The 14280-nt window shown below is 37.3% G+C and overlaps 1 protein-coding gene and 1 pseudogene across 1 annotated transcript; one reads left to right on the plus strand and one right to left on the minus strand.

Annotated features, from left to right (window-relative positions):
• Window positions 1-334: 334 nt before the first annotated feature.
• LOC136460961 (uncharacterized) lies at window positions 335-1344 on the plus strand. The gene is made up of 3 exons (XM_066460470.1): window positions 335-586; window positions 877-1109; window positions 1218-1344. Exons 1-3 carry the CDS (start codon window positions 335-337, stop codon window positions 1342-1344), a joined length of 612 nt encoding a protein of 203 aa, XP_066316567.1.
• A 6654-nt stretch (window positions 1345-7998) lies between these two features.
• LOC136460962 (uncharacterized) lies at window positions 7999-12861 on the minus strand (annotated as a pseudogene).
• Window positions 12862-14280: the final 1419 nt, after the last annotated feature.

A 14280-nucleotide genomic window follows, 5' to 3' on the forward strand; every position in this document is an offset into this window, starting at 1 on the left:
TTGCTGGATTCAAAGTTGCCATAACACATACAACAAGAACAACAAGAAGAGAAATAATGAGATAGTCAAAATGGAAATGAGATGCACTCGTCACGGAAAAGAGAAGGGACCAAAATCTTTAGAGCAAGAAGAAGCAGACGTAGACAAGGATGTTGGAAAGAAACCAGTAAGGAAAAGGAAGACAAGTGTGTAACACAAATCAGGTTGTCCGTGTGTTATGATGGTCAAAGAAGGACCTAAATGGAAGGTTAAAACTCTTGATTTGGATCATAATCATGACCTAAGACCTAGAGACAGGGATAACCTATTCTCTGGTCATAAGTACATGACCAACATGGAGAAAGGACTTATCAGGACTCTCAATGATAACAATATCCCAACCAGGCAGATGGTCAGTATTCTTTCATACCTAAGAGGTGGTCTAACAGCTCTACCCATGAAAAAGAAAGATATAAGCAACTATAGGACAAAGCTGAACATAGAACTTAAAGGTTCAGATATGACAAAGGTTCTGAAATATTTCAGAAAGAGACAAAGTGAGGATGCTTCTTTCTTTTACAAGCTTGATTTAGATGACGACAAGAGAGTAAGAAACTTGTTCTAGATGGACTCATGTTGCATGAAATATTATGCAAAATATGGGGAGTGCGAAGCTTCGACACCACATACATGACCAATCGATACAACTTACCTTTCGCACCATTCGTTGGGATAACAGGCCATGCCCAAAGTTGTCTCTTCAGGTGTGCATTCCTGCATGATGAGACAATAGAGACATTTAAATGGGTGTTCGAGTCATTCCTTGAAGCAATGGGAGGGAAACACCCAATGACAATCATAACTAACCAAGATAAGGCTATGTAATCTGCAATACAGCTAGTGTTCAAAAACACAAGGCATAGGAACTGCTTGTTCCATATCAAGACAAAGTGCTACAACAAGAATGGGAAGGTCTTTGCAGCTAACAATGGGTTGTATGAAGACTTTGAAGATATTGTCAACAATAGTCTCACAGTGGAGGAATTTGAAAGAATGTGGCAGAAGATGATCGAGGACAACAAGCTGCAAAGGAACAAATACTTAACTAAAATGTGGGAAATGAGACACAGGTTTATCCCTGTCTTCTACAAAAATAATTTCTTCCCATTCGTATAGACCACATCCAGAAGTGAGTCACTTAATTCAAGAATGAAAGCTAATGTTGGCCCGACATACAGTATCATGAGCTTCTTGAAAGAGTATGATTGCATCATTGAAACCATAAACAGAGCAGAAAAGCTAGAAGACACCTACAACAACCAAAAAAGGCCAAAGGAGTTCATTTTTGGCTACAGAATAGAGTAGCAAGCAACTGAGCTATACAATAGAAACATATTTAGAAAGTTTCAGATTCAGCTGAAGGCAACAACAAGGCTAAGCTACAAAGAGACTGAAGAAGGAAAAATATTTGAGGTTTGGGAGAAAAGCAACTAGATTCACAACGTCCATAGAGTGAGGACGTATACAGTAAGCACAGACCTAACAGAGGGGAAAGAAAAATTTACCTACATATGTGCAAAATACAGCAAAGATGGGATTCTATGCTCTCATGTCCTGAAAATAGTCATTGAAAAGGAAATCAACATGATTCTAGATAAATATTTCATAGAAAGGTGGAGAAAAAATAGTATGAAGGTACATGTTCAAAGAGAACAAGATGAAACACTAGTAACAAGTGCATTGTTGAGGTTCAATGTACTATCTAGAAAGTCAGCTATACTGAATTCAAAAGGATCGCAAAATGAGCAGGCAATGGAGTCCCTCATGGCAAAATTCAACAAGATGGAAATCAATTTAGATAGAATTTTATCCACTCAGAAAATAGGTGAAGGAGACAATGAGCAGCAAGGGAATGAAGATGGAGAAAGTATAGCAGCAGAAACTATAGATATAGAGACTAAAATAGAGGATCCAGAAAGAATTTAGAGAAAAGGAAGGCCACCTAAACCTAAGAGATTCAAGCCTTTTATAGAAGATATAAAGAATAAAATGGTGGCGGCACAAAAGAAGAAGATGGCGGCTGTAGAAAAGAAGAAAAAGAAGAAAGCAAAAGACACTGACAGTACAGGTAACACAAAACAAACAAACACATAATTTGAATAAAAAATAGAATTTGAATCCAAATACACATATTCTTATTTATGAGACCTAATAATATTTTTGTAGGCTCTCTGGTGAAGCCACAAAGAAAGAAGAGGAAGAAAACAACAAGTGGTAGCACTGATCCCGAAGCCACAACACACTGAATGTAGCATTTAGGGAAATACAACCCAAATATAGCCAACTTTAGTTTCTTCTGCATTTCCCTGAAACAGACCAACATGTTCATGCCATTAGAACATCATTGACCTCAGAAGAAAGGCAAAAGTCTAAAATACACCAAAAATAAACTAAGGATACACAAAAACAAATCAAAGAGGCATACATGTGTGTGTTGATAAAAATCACAAATCAAAGTAATTCTGTAGGCACACCACTCAGTAATCATCAACTAATCGTAAACTAAAATTACAAATATATCTGTTATGCATTTGCTATATTTCTATTGTAAATAAATTATAGAACAAAAATAAGAAAATTGCACATTTGACATAGTGCAACGTGTACTTGCTGCTAATGCAATTATACTGTACATGTATAGATTTGACATAGTGAGAAACAAAGGGGTCAAGGGGTGGGAACATATAATCAGGTGGCAAATAGAAATCGCTCTGTGCTACCTTTGATTAGTCTTCTACGCAAAGATTTATGATGTTTCTTCACATACTTCTGAATAAAAATCAACAAATGCCAAAATATTTCATACAATTTGTTTCTCAAGTTTCCTAGCCATATCACTACAAAGACTGAATGAAGCTTATATAACTGAAAAGGACAAATAACAACAATATCTTGTGGTTAGCACTGAAAAGGTGAGTGAGTACAAACCACAAGAGATAATTTTTTTATGGAACGACATATCACAAGACATAATTTGTCCTGGTATAAAGAAGAGGTGACTGTGGTGACTTAAGACTTAAGAACAAACACATAGACAACGAACATGGTCTATTCAAGCACAATTACAAAACAAAACAGACAATTTTTTCTATAGGAGGACATATCACAATTTTTATTCTATTCAAGCACAATCACAAAACATAATAGATAATTTTTTCTATAGAAGGACAAATAACAATTTTTATTCTATTAAAGCACAATCATAAAACACAAGAGACAATTTTAATTCTATGGAAGGACAAATCACATTTTTTTCCTATGCAAACACAATCACATAACAAAGATCAAAGACGAGGAGACGCCTACCTAGAGACAGATGCGTCAGCGGATCCGTTGCCACTTGGAGAATGTAGAGCACCACACTTGGCCACTTGGTCAGCCTTTCTTTTCCAAGACCTACTATAGAAGTTAATCAGACACTCCATGAAACAACATACATGACATTCACCAAAGTATATCATGCTCAAAATTTTAAAAAAGGTAATGCACATAACATCACTAACTGGATCAGATCCTCATCTTTAAAAGAACAAGAATGACCTCCACAACTATCGAGCTTGTCCTTGAGCACAAATATAAAGATTTGAACATGTTTGAGCAGAGATCATAATTTCTTTTCTACGGAGGCACAAAAACAAAACACAAGACATAATTTTTTTTCTATGGAAGGACAAATCATATTTTTTATATGGATGCATAATCACAAAACACAAGAGAAATTTTTTTCTATGGAAACACATAACACAATTTTTATTGTAACCAAGCACAATCACAGACCACAATACACATTTTTGCTATGGAAGGACACATCACAATTTTAATTCTATTCAAGCACAATCACAAAACACAAGAGACAATTTGTTTCTTCTTCTAATCATGCTGCCTCCTGCAACTTGCCATAGACCTAAGGGGAAAAACAACTATCAAATTCAAGGAATGATGGAACAATAGAGAAAATAACATTGGAACTAGTATTACCTCCCTGACTTTAGATTGACCATCATGTGCACAATTGAATTAGTTGAAAACTATGTCATTGACAAACTTGATGCGAAGGTGCCCAATATCATCTTTAGTATACTTCTCTATCATATTGAGATTTACTTAAAAAAGCTCTAGGTTCTTCATAGCGTAGATACCACTATCATTGATTATGCTGAAAACATGACAAAAGAAAAAGATAGGACAAAATACTATAAGCACAACAAAAATGATATGGTCTATAAAATAAAAAAAGGACTTCACTTCACCTACTTCTCAGACTGCTGAGGTACATCTACAAAGAACACACGATATCCATGGAACCCATAGTCAATCTGAACAACTTCTGACCAAACCATGGTCAAGTTTTCTAGCTAAAAAGCAGCTAAAGGAAATAAATCACAGTACAGATATATATTTTTCATTATTTGAACAAATTTTTCACATTGCATACAAACAATAGTATTGATCCCTATGTTGCTGATACTTACAAATTCATCTTTGACAGCTTTATGGAAAGTTGAGTCTGCTCCAAAGCATAGTGTGCATGAATCCAAGATTATACACCATCTCCAACTAAAATACACAACAACCACGTACCACCGATCACGGTAGAGAATTAGAAAAAAAGCTGACAAAACAACACACAATTAGAAAAGAATGGATTATTAGTACAACTGCAATGCACACAACATATATGCAATTTTTTTAAAAAAGGATATGTTACTTACATAGTGTCTGTGTGATAATGACCTTGCACGACCAGCACCCTTAAGGCATCTCACAGCGGTCTCATATAGCTCCTTCTCATTCTCATCATCACGACCGTGATTTCCAATAAGATAATCCTACAAAAAACACATTCATCGATGTTATTTTATATAGTTACTACATATAATTTACAGAAAACATCAAGGAATACTCACACCAACTTTAGAGAAGAAAAATGCTTGTAAAAAGTCCTGGGGTGATTCCTATGGAATAACAATCTGCACAAAAGCATTCAGTATAAAATAATGCACCTTTCCTCCTGGCTTAAGAGAGGATGCAAGTGCACTTAACTGCACAACCACACTTCCATAATTGATTACTAAAAGACTAAAACAAAAAGGGAAACAATTCATAATTACTTGATACAAGTGTTCTCACAAGTGGTGCAGAATGCTAAGGAGAGGAGTTTATAGAAATTTATAACTTACTCCAACTATCCACTACTTTCTGCCATCTTTAGTAGAGCTTCATACATATTAGCTTCAAGTCTAGACACTTTAATCTTCGCCCAAGGCAAAATATAAGGGCTCATCTTGTACTTGCTGGGGATCGCAAGCCGCCTAGGATGATGAACAACAAGCTTTGCACTAGAAGACTACCAAGGACCTTGAGTAGACAATGACTCAGAGTCGATTGAAAAACCATTGCTACCCATAGTCCTTAAAGACAACGAAGTCCCACCAAGTACCGAAGCTTCTCGATGGGATGGAAGAGGTGCTTTAGTAGGTGTCTACAAAAATTAGAAGAAGAAACACATAAATTTGTTCGAAAAAAATGAAAAAGTAAAACTCAAATAACAGGGCTCATACGGTTTTATTCTATTCTAGAACTACAACACACACAAACACACACACACACACACGGCTAAGACATATAAAAAGGGAACAACAGAAATGTTTCTATTGCCTTTATTCTCAATATATATATATATATATATATACACACACACACACACACACACACACACACAACACTAGTACCACTAAGGTACACTAGAGCATGGATAGTACTACAACTACTTGTACTAGCTATTACATGGCTGAGAGCAGCACCAACTACTAACAATTGTCCTTCCACTACCATGGCTGCAGCAAAAGCAAATTAGCAGGTTATCTCACAAGACAATTGTTCCAAAATTGATAAAACTAGAAATGCCATTTTACAATGTCAACGTGTACTCCAGAAGGGCTGATTGTAGCTAGAGGAACAGGAGCAATTTATTCTTCAGGAGTCTCAGTAAAAGGTAAAGACTCCATATGCACAAGGTCCTAATCAAGAAATACTACGATATTAGTTACAAAAAAGAGATCACAAGATATGTCATAATACAAAATTGATCCAATCTAATAAACAAGCTTACAGTTTCAACGTTGTTATTTCTCTCGGTCTCAACAGTTTCATGATTGCTCACGCTACCGCTTGGACCAAATGGATTAGAACTCATCCGATCAATAAAAGTCCAATTTTCTGGTCCAGGGCTAAATCAGAAGTAGAAGCTGCTCTCAAATTGAACCTATCAAAAAGTGAAAATAAATCAGGTGCTATAGTACAGTGAATAAGATAAACATATTACAACCACGATTTTACAAAAAGAACAAGTTACAAACATATTACCACAAAATTGACTTTTTCATGCATGTCATTGGATACAACACGTCGAATCCCAGATATCACTAGATCAATAGGACAAGTTGTACTAGCACCTGATAATGGACCAATAGGATGCCATAGTTTAGGGTCTTCAACATAATTTCTCAAATCATCCTCAAATTCAAACATTCTAAAAGATGGAATGCTAGGACTATTAAAGTAAGGAGCATTATTCTTTATACAAGGTTTCTCAAATACCATAATTGCTTTATTTCAAATGTGTAATTTACTGCTAATAAAAGTGCAATCTAAAAAGTGCTAATCGTTAAGAATTTCAAAAGTGCAATTTACTGCTAAAGAGAATGCAATCTACAAAATAGGTACTAACCGTTAAGATCCGGAGCAGGAGCTGTATTTTCATCCAATTCAATTTCTTTTGAACTATAGGGGATACTTTTTTGATCTGAAACATGAGGAATAGCACTTGAAGCAGCTTGGGCATTCTTCACTCCACAAAGACCATGACCACTCAGATAACCAATAAGATTCTTTGGACTAGGCGCTTCTCCTGTTTGTCCTACACAGAGACCATGCTCAAACATGTGCCTAGTTCATATATCATAGATTTGTTAAGCATTTTTTCATCAGCAGAACAAACTTGGGCCTTCTCAACCGTACTCATCGAGGGGATAGCAACAGCTGCACTAGTTGCTTCACCTTCCTGAACCATAGGAATCGAGGGGGAGCAACACCTTCACTAGTTGTTTTGCCTTCCTGAATAATGGAAAACAAATGTAACAAGTTCAGTTAGTAGGATATTTCCTTTACTTGATCACTACCTTAGTACTGTCTAGCAGGATAAGACATAAGAGAAGACCAGAGCACACTATCACATGGATAATCATTCAGCTTCCAGTGTCATCCATCAAAAATAAAAACAACATTGACAAACACATACTCACTTTTAGATGAAGCTTCTAGCGTTTACTTGCACCTTTAGAAGTTTGCATTAGGACTTCCTCAACAATTATAGGATTGTCCGTCGTACCTCCAATTCTAGCATTATCAACATTTCTATGACTGAGGGGGGATTTGTGAAGCCTTATAGAGAGTCTTCGTCGAGTCATAGAGCCTACACTATCAGGACTCAAAGATTGAGATGCTTTGCTTTTCCTCTTGCTATTCCTTGTTCCTGAAGCTGCACCTAAAAATATACAAAAAATATATATAAGCAAGAGATGCAAAAGTTAACTGAATACTGAAACAATGTTATAGAACACTTCATCTACCTAGAGCCAGTGAGTCATTAGAAGGAAGAATTTTAGTTGACTGGGATGATGCATTTTTTTCCTCTTTCGATTCATTGCACCTGATTCTGCACATGAAAAAATATGCGTAAAGAGTATGAACAAGATATACAAAAGTTAATTCAATGCTGAAACAAATGAAACATAGCACTTTATCTACCATGGGCAGATGAGTTACTCGAAGGAAGAATCTCAGTTGGCTGAGAAGTAGCACAATACTCAGTACCAGAAGCATTGTATAAGCCATCTGATTCCATTTTCTCAGTCATAGAAGCTTCTTCCTTGGGATGGACATCTTCCACAATGCCATCTATACCAGCAGCAACATCAACTTCTTTCATAGTTGTTTTACCTCTAACAGCAGCCATTCTCGAATCCAAGACATCTTCCAGAACAATACCATCTGCTGGAGAAGGCAGTGGGGCTTCATCTTCAGTAGGCACAGCATCAACACCTCCATCATCAGCATTATCATGTGCTGGAGAAGCCACTCTAGCATTAGAATTCTGAGCCTCAGCAGGTGGGTCGATGGCATGACAATAACGCTCATGCATGTACTTGAACATTTTGGCAACAAGTGTGCCGGGACTCCTATAGCCAAGTCTTGTCAAGTGGTTTTTGAAAAGCTCACACATAGCATCTTTGTCCTATAATGTCAAGTTAATAGTACCATATGAATCATGTATTTTTCAATATAGAAGAATACTCATAAACATACTGGACAAGGCACCTACCTCTATACGGATGAAATCACAATGTTTATCCAGAGTATTCCTAAAGGAATCACGAGCATCTGTCGGTAGGTATGCTTCTGCATAGCAAGTGTCCTCAATGGATTTTACCTACATAAAATTTATTCAAGTCAGCTAGTGATCTCAAAAACAACAAGAGATGTATGTGTCATGTAATACAACAAGAGATCTCAAAAACACTAAAATCATCACATAGTTTGGCGGTGATATAACATACAACACTTACCGGGCGCTTTTCATACTTCTCACTAGACACACAATCATAAGAAGCATATTTGTTAATCATCGAGCCCTTCCAACAGAGGATCCTTGGCAGATTTGGGGGGGGGAGCTCATTACGTTTTCCAAAGTTGACAAAATCAAGATAATAAGCCTACAAAAGATTTCAAAGATGTCACTAAAATAGGGTACATAGCCAAGACAAACAACAGAATACAGAGAAGAAAGGAGCAACATAGAAACACTTACAACAAGAAAGTATCTGCAGCCACCAATAGTGCTTCTATTCTTCTTTTTGTAGTTTGAAATCGAAGCTAATAGCCAATCAAACACAAACTTGGACCAATCCCATTCTTTCACCTTAGATACATCAATCAAAGCACCAAGGTACTACGGGCTGGGAAGAGTACTAGAGTTTGCACATAGAAAAGTGGACAAAGCAACAACCATAAAGTACCGAAACATATCATCATCTAACAAAGTGTCACCTAACAACTTCTCGCCAAAGGTCTTGATCAAGGGTAGAGAAGCCTCATCGATTTCAGAAAGAAACTTGATCTTTGCAGAGTCATTATGATTTTCCCTAATGTCTTCACCACCTATTGGAAGGCCTAAGAAAAGATGAACTGCCTCTACAGAAAATGGGATCACTTTTCGTCCAACAACTATGTCACATTAATTCAAATCAACTTGATCTGCTATCCAATGCACAAAGCCTCTAGGTGCAGAACAACCATCATACTCCAGCAAGATACCAAAACCCTGATCCCGAATAATCTTCTTCTTACGCTCATCCAATTTGACAATCATCTCTCCAAAATACTTACTATTGAACCTAGAGGATGCTCTTTCTGATGTACTTGTAGCAACACTTGATTTCCCTTTACCCCTGCCTCTGACAGTTCTGTTAATCTAAAAACCGATGCAAAAAAATAATATAAAATTTTAGTTAAGCTACTGAATTTAGTAAACATGGTGACAGACAAAAAAGAAGATTAGTTAGGTACTGAATTTACCTTTTCAGAATGCGTCCGGACATCAGACTATCTTTATTTCCCTTTGTTGTCAACAAACTTAGCAAACTGAAAGAAAAAAAACCAAATAAATGGCTTGCATCACACTACAAAAGTTAGGGTGTAAATATATTATCATTCTTTCAACTGTTCTGGCTTAAAGAGAACAATAGTACCTAGATAACTAGATATCAAGGAATAGACAAAGTATTAACATAAAAATGATTTTCCTGACCTAAGAATTTTGTAACTAGTCTATATCAGACAACTGCGCTACAATTTAAATACAGGAATCTTCACCACACAAATTTTAGAACATACTCTAGATAAGGCTTCCTACATATGCTTGAAAGTCTTCAGCATCTCAGTAGTATCAATATCATCATCTGTGGGATTTTGATCCTAAAAAAGGCAACAACATATATCATATTAGTATAATACACAAGTGCACAAATAAAACAAAATCAAGTGAACTTAGTATCTCACCAATATTCATAGAATCAAAGTTGTTGTCTTGTTCGGAGTTCATAGAACAGTCATCCTCACTCTCACCATTTCCAGACTTAGCATCAGAAAGAAACTCATCATCATCCATGGCTACATAACATAACAAAAAATTGGTTAATGACCTCATTGCTAGCTGTAGACAATAAAAGAAGAAGCAAAACAACTAGCTCGAAAAGTAATTAGATGCTTATAGAACAAATAAAAAAAATAACTGAGAGCCTTCCTGAAAAAATAACCTGAAACTCCAAACAACTCAATGACATGAATTTTAGGACACAAAAATGAACTAAGATCACTGGAATAACTAGAGCCAAATATATTATATATCATAGTTTAATATAATAATTACAAGCCAGCAATAGCTGGTATTCATAAAAAAACCAATACTTCTAATATCAACTAACCAAACTACAACTCAACATCATCACCATCGTTTACGCTAGGATACCTATATCGGCACAGAGGGCATGACTTATCACTACTAAGCCACTCAAAAATGCATATCTTGTGGATGAAAGCTCTAGTTTGGTTTTGGTTAATTAATGAAACCCTAAGTGCTAACCTAGTTTATCAAAGTGATTATGAGATAGGTAGCACTACTCCAAGTGATGAAGCAGTGGCGAAGATCATGACGATGGTGATGATCAAATGCTTGAACTTAGAAAAGAAGAAAGAGAAAAACAAAAGGTTCAAGGCAAAGGTATAAATAGTAGGAGCCATTTTGTTTTGGTGATCAAGACACTTAGCGAGTGTGATCACATTTAGGTTAGATAGCCGTACTATTAAGAGGAGTGAAACTTATATTGAAATGCGGTTATCAAAGTGCCACTAGATGCTCTAACTCATTGCTATGCATTTAGGATCTAGTGGAGTGCTAACACCCTTGAAATGCTTTGTGAAAATATGCTAACACATGTGCATAAGGTGATACACTTGGTGGTTGGCACATTTAAGCAAGGGTTAGAAACCTCACCGACAGAGTATCCGCCCGTAGAGTGCGGATAGTCTGACGGTGCCACCGGTGCCCTAGATAGAAATGACAAGAGGTTCACAGAGTGATCGGACGCTGGTGGTGTAGTGACTGGACGCTGGGTTCAGAGTCTGATCAGTAGCAGCAGTGAGCACGCGTCTCGGTCTTGTGACCAGACGCTAGTGCGAAGAGTGACCAGACGCTAGCAAGGTGCGTCCGGTCAATGCTGACGTACGCTGACGTGTGGTGCACAGTGGAGACATTGAGTGACCGGACGCTGGGTGAGTCCGGTCGAGCATGACCGGACGCGTCTGGTCATGAAAATTTGCGTTTGGAACCTTACTGGAAATGACCGGACGCTGAGGTCCAGCGTCCGATCACTTTCTAACTAACGCGTCCGGTCATCACTTGACCATTGAAATCGGGCGATCGGCGTTTGAAGCCGATGACACGTGACACACATCGCATGACTAGACGCTGAGGTCCAGCGTCTGGTCAATATGACCGGAGCATCCGGTCGGCCCGTGTTCAGTGCAGTGAGAAGCCCAACGGCTCTATTTCGTGGGGGCTTCTATTTAAGCCCCATGGTTGGCTCAAGCTCACTCTCTTGCACATTTTCATTGACATAGCAACCTTGTGAGCTTAGCTAAAGCCCTCCCACTCATCTCCATCATTGATCCATCATCATTATGAGATTGGGAGAGAATCCAAGTGCATTGCTTGAGTGATTGCATCTAGAGGCACTTGGTATTCGTGTTACGCTGCGGATTTTGCTTGTTACTCTTGGTGGTTGCCACCACCTAGATGGCTCGATGCAGCGGTGGAGGATCAGCACGAGTTGGTGATTGTTTGTGGCCGTCTCCGGTGATTGTGAGGGGAGTTGTACCTTCCCCAGTGGAGTGCCGAAAGGTAACTCTAGTAAATTGCTCGTGTCATTGAGTTACCTCACTTGTGGATAGGTTCTTGCGGTGTCTAATTGTGTGGATGAGGTTTGTGCAACACCTCTTAGCCGCTAAACCACCAAGTGTTGGTCAACATAACGGGGACTAGCGTGCCGGCAAGCACGTGAACCTCAGGAGAAAAATTGGTTGTCTCTTGCCCTTTGGTATTCTCCCGGTGATTGATTTAGTATTCATCTTGTGATTGGTTCACTCCTCTACACGGCGGTATAATCACCCTACTCACTCATTTATATTCTTGCAAACTAGTTGTGGCAAGCTCTTTAGTATAATTAGAATTGAGAGCTTGCTTTGTTATTTTAAGTTCATCTAGTGGAGCTCTTTAGAGTAGCAAGTTTGAGAGCTCATAGTGAGTAGTAACTTTGCACGTTGTGTGCCTAGTAATCATTGCTACTAGAATTGTTGAATAGGTGGCTTGCAACCCTTGTAGAGCTAGAGCAAGTTTGCATTTTGCTATTTGTCATACTAATCAAATTGCTCTAGTTGATTTGTAGATTTTTAAATAGGCTATTCACCCCCCTCTAGCCATATTAGGACCTTTCAGTGAAAGACATGCATACAAGGCAACACCGTCAGTGTCTCCATGGCAGCCTCTAAAGCAGCTTTGTCATCGTCCTCTTTTCTAATATCTAAGACATCCAAGTAGATAGCACATGCATCGTCGTCTTTTGAAGGCACTTCTACTAAAATAGGTTCCCTTTCAACGCGAGGAGCTGACGACTGAATAACAGGGGGACATGAAGAGCTCCGCATGCGCCTGTCCATCTAAACTCAAACGATCAAAGATGAAAATATTAAAGCTACAATCAACATATTGGAAGCTTACAGAACAAGTAAAGAAATAACATAAGTACGGATTACAACTGAACTAGCTCTACACTGCTTTGTGCTAACACTACAGGTTTAGACTAGAAAGAGCAAAACAAATTGATAGAGAGATTCCAACATATTTGACGCTCTTAATATTTAGGTTCTCTAGTTTCAGTTTCAGTTATAAAATGCCTGCAGACAATAGCACATGAAAAATTAATATTACCAAAATAGGAGTGTGACTTGAAACTACAGACTCCACATACTCCCTGTAATCATACAACCTGTCTAGTTTAGCAGATCAATACTCACTAATCCAAAGATAGCATTCAACAAAATCAAACAGATAAATACTCAATAAACCAAATGAAACCAAACAGCTTAGAAATTGTTTGGTTTATTGAGTATTTATCTCTTTCAACATGGCTTATGCTCAATACAAAAGAGATTGGTAAAATTATCATCTTATTTCAGATTATCTTATTTTAGAAATGGTTACACAAGTAATTAGTAAAATTACCATCTTAAAGGCACAGAAAATTTAGTTTGATTAATGAATGTAGAAACAACAATGACTGAACTCTAATATTCAGACTACACCATCACCATCACCAACATTGAAAAAAGGAAAAAAAAGGTTGGGTTGCATGCCTATAAATTCATCACAGACCAAAGAACTGGCCACAACAGAAGATGCCTATGAGGTTGCCCTCAAAATTGAAGAAAAAGCTTTAGTTCTAATCTAACAAACTTTAGCGCTAAATCTAATCCTTTGGGCCTTGTGTTTCGCCCCCAAGTTCTAACAAGCATTGAATTAAAGAACAAAAATAAGGAAATTACACATCTGACATAGTGCAACTTGTACCTACTGCTAATGCAATTTTGTTGTACATATATACAATTTAAAGATCTGGCTCATGCAAGTATTGCTACTTTTACCACTATTAATTCAACTACTAGTTTTGATGTGGTGCAGGAATAGAGGTGCCTAGGAATGGTCATAATCTCACATACTAATTGTTTATGATGCTTTAACTTTATCCTAATGATATATCATCATTTATTACTAAATGCAGGCAAAGAATAGGGCAAAAATAGACTGGAGCAGGAAGTATTACAGATCACTGAAACTATGGATGGGCATAACTTTCAGCTAATATAAATGTCAACAATTAAGTTTAGGTTTAGGAAAAATCTATTTCCCATGAACTATAGGTGAAACCTCATAAATTTAACATTACTAAATGATGTACATCATCTACTGCAGGTACCATATAGACATGCAAGTGAAAACTCAGAACCAAACTTTGATCTCAAAACAGTAGATGCGACAAAGAAGTTGTAGGAAACACTACAATTGAT

The sequence above is a fragment of the Miscanthus floridulus genome, chromosome 6, assembly GCF_019320115.1.
Source record: "Miscanthus floridulus cultivar M001 chromosome 6, ASM1932011v1, whole genome shotgun sequence".
Classification (NCBI taxonomy): Eukaryota; Viridiplantae; Streptophyta; class Magnoliopsida; order Poales; family Poaceae; genus Miscanthus; species Miscanthus floridulus.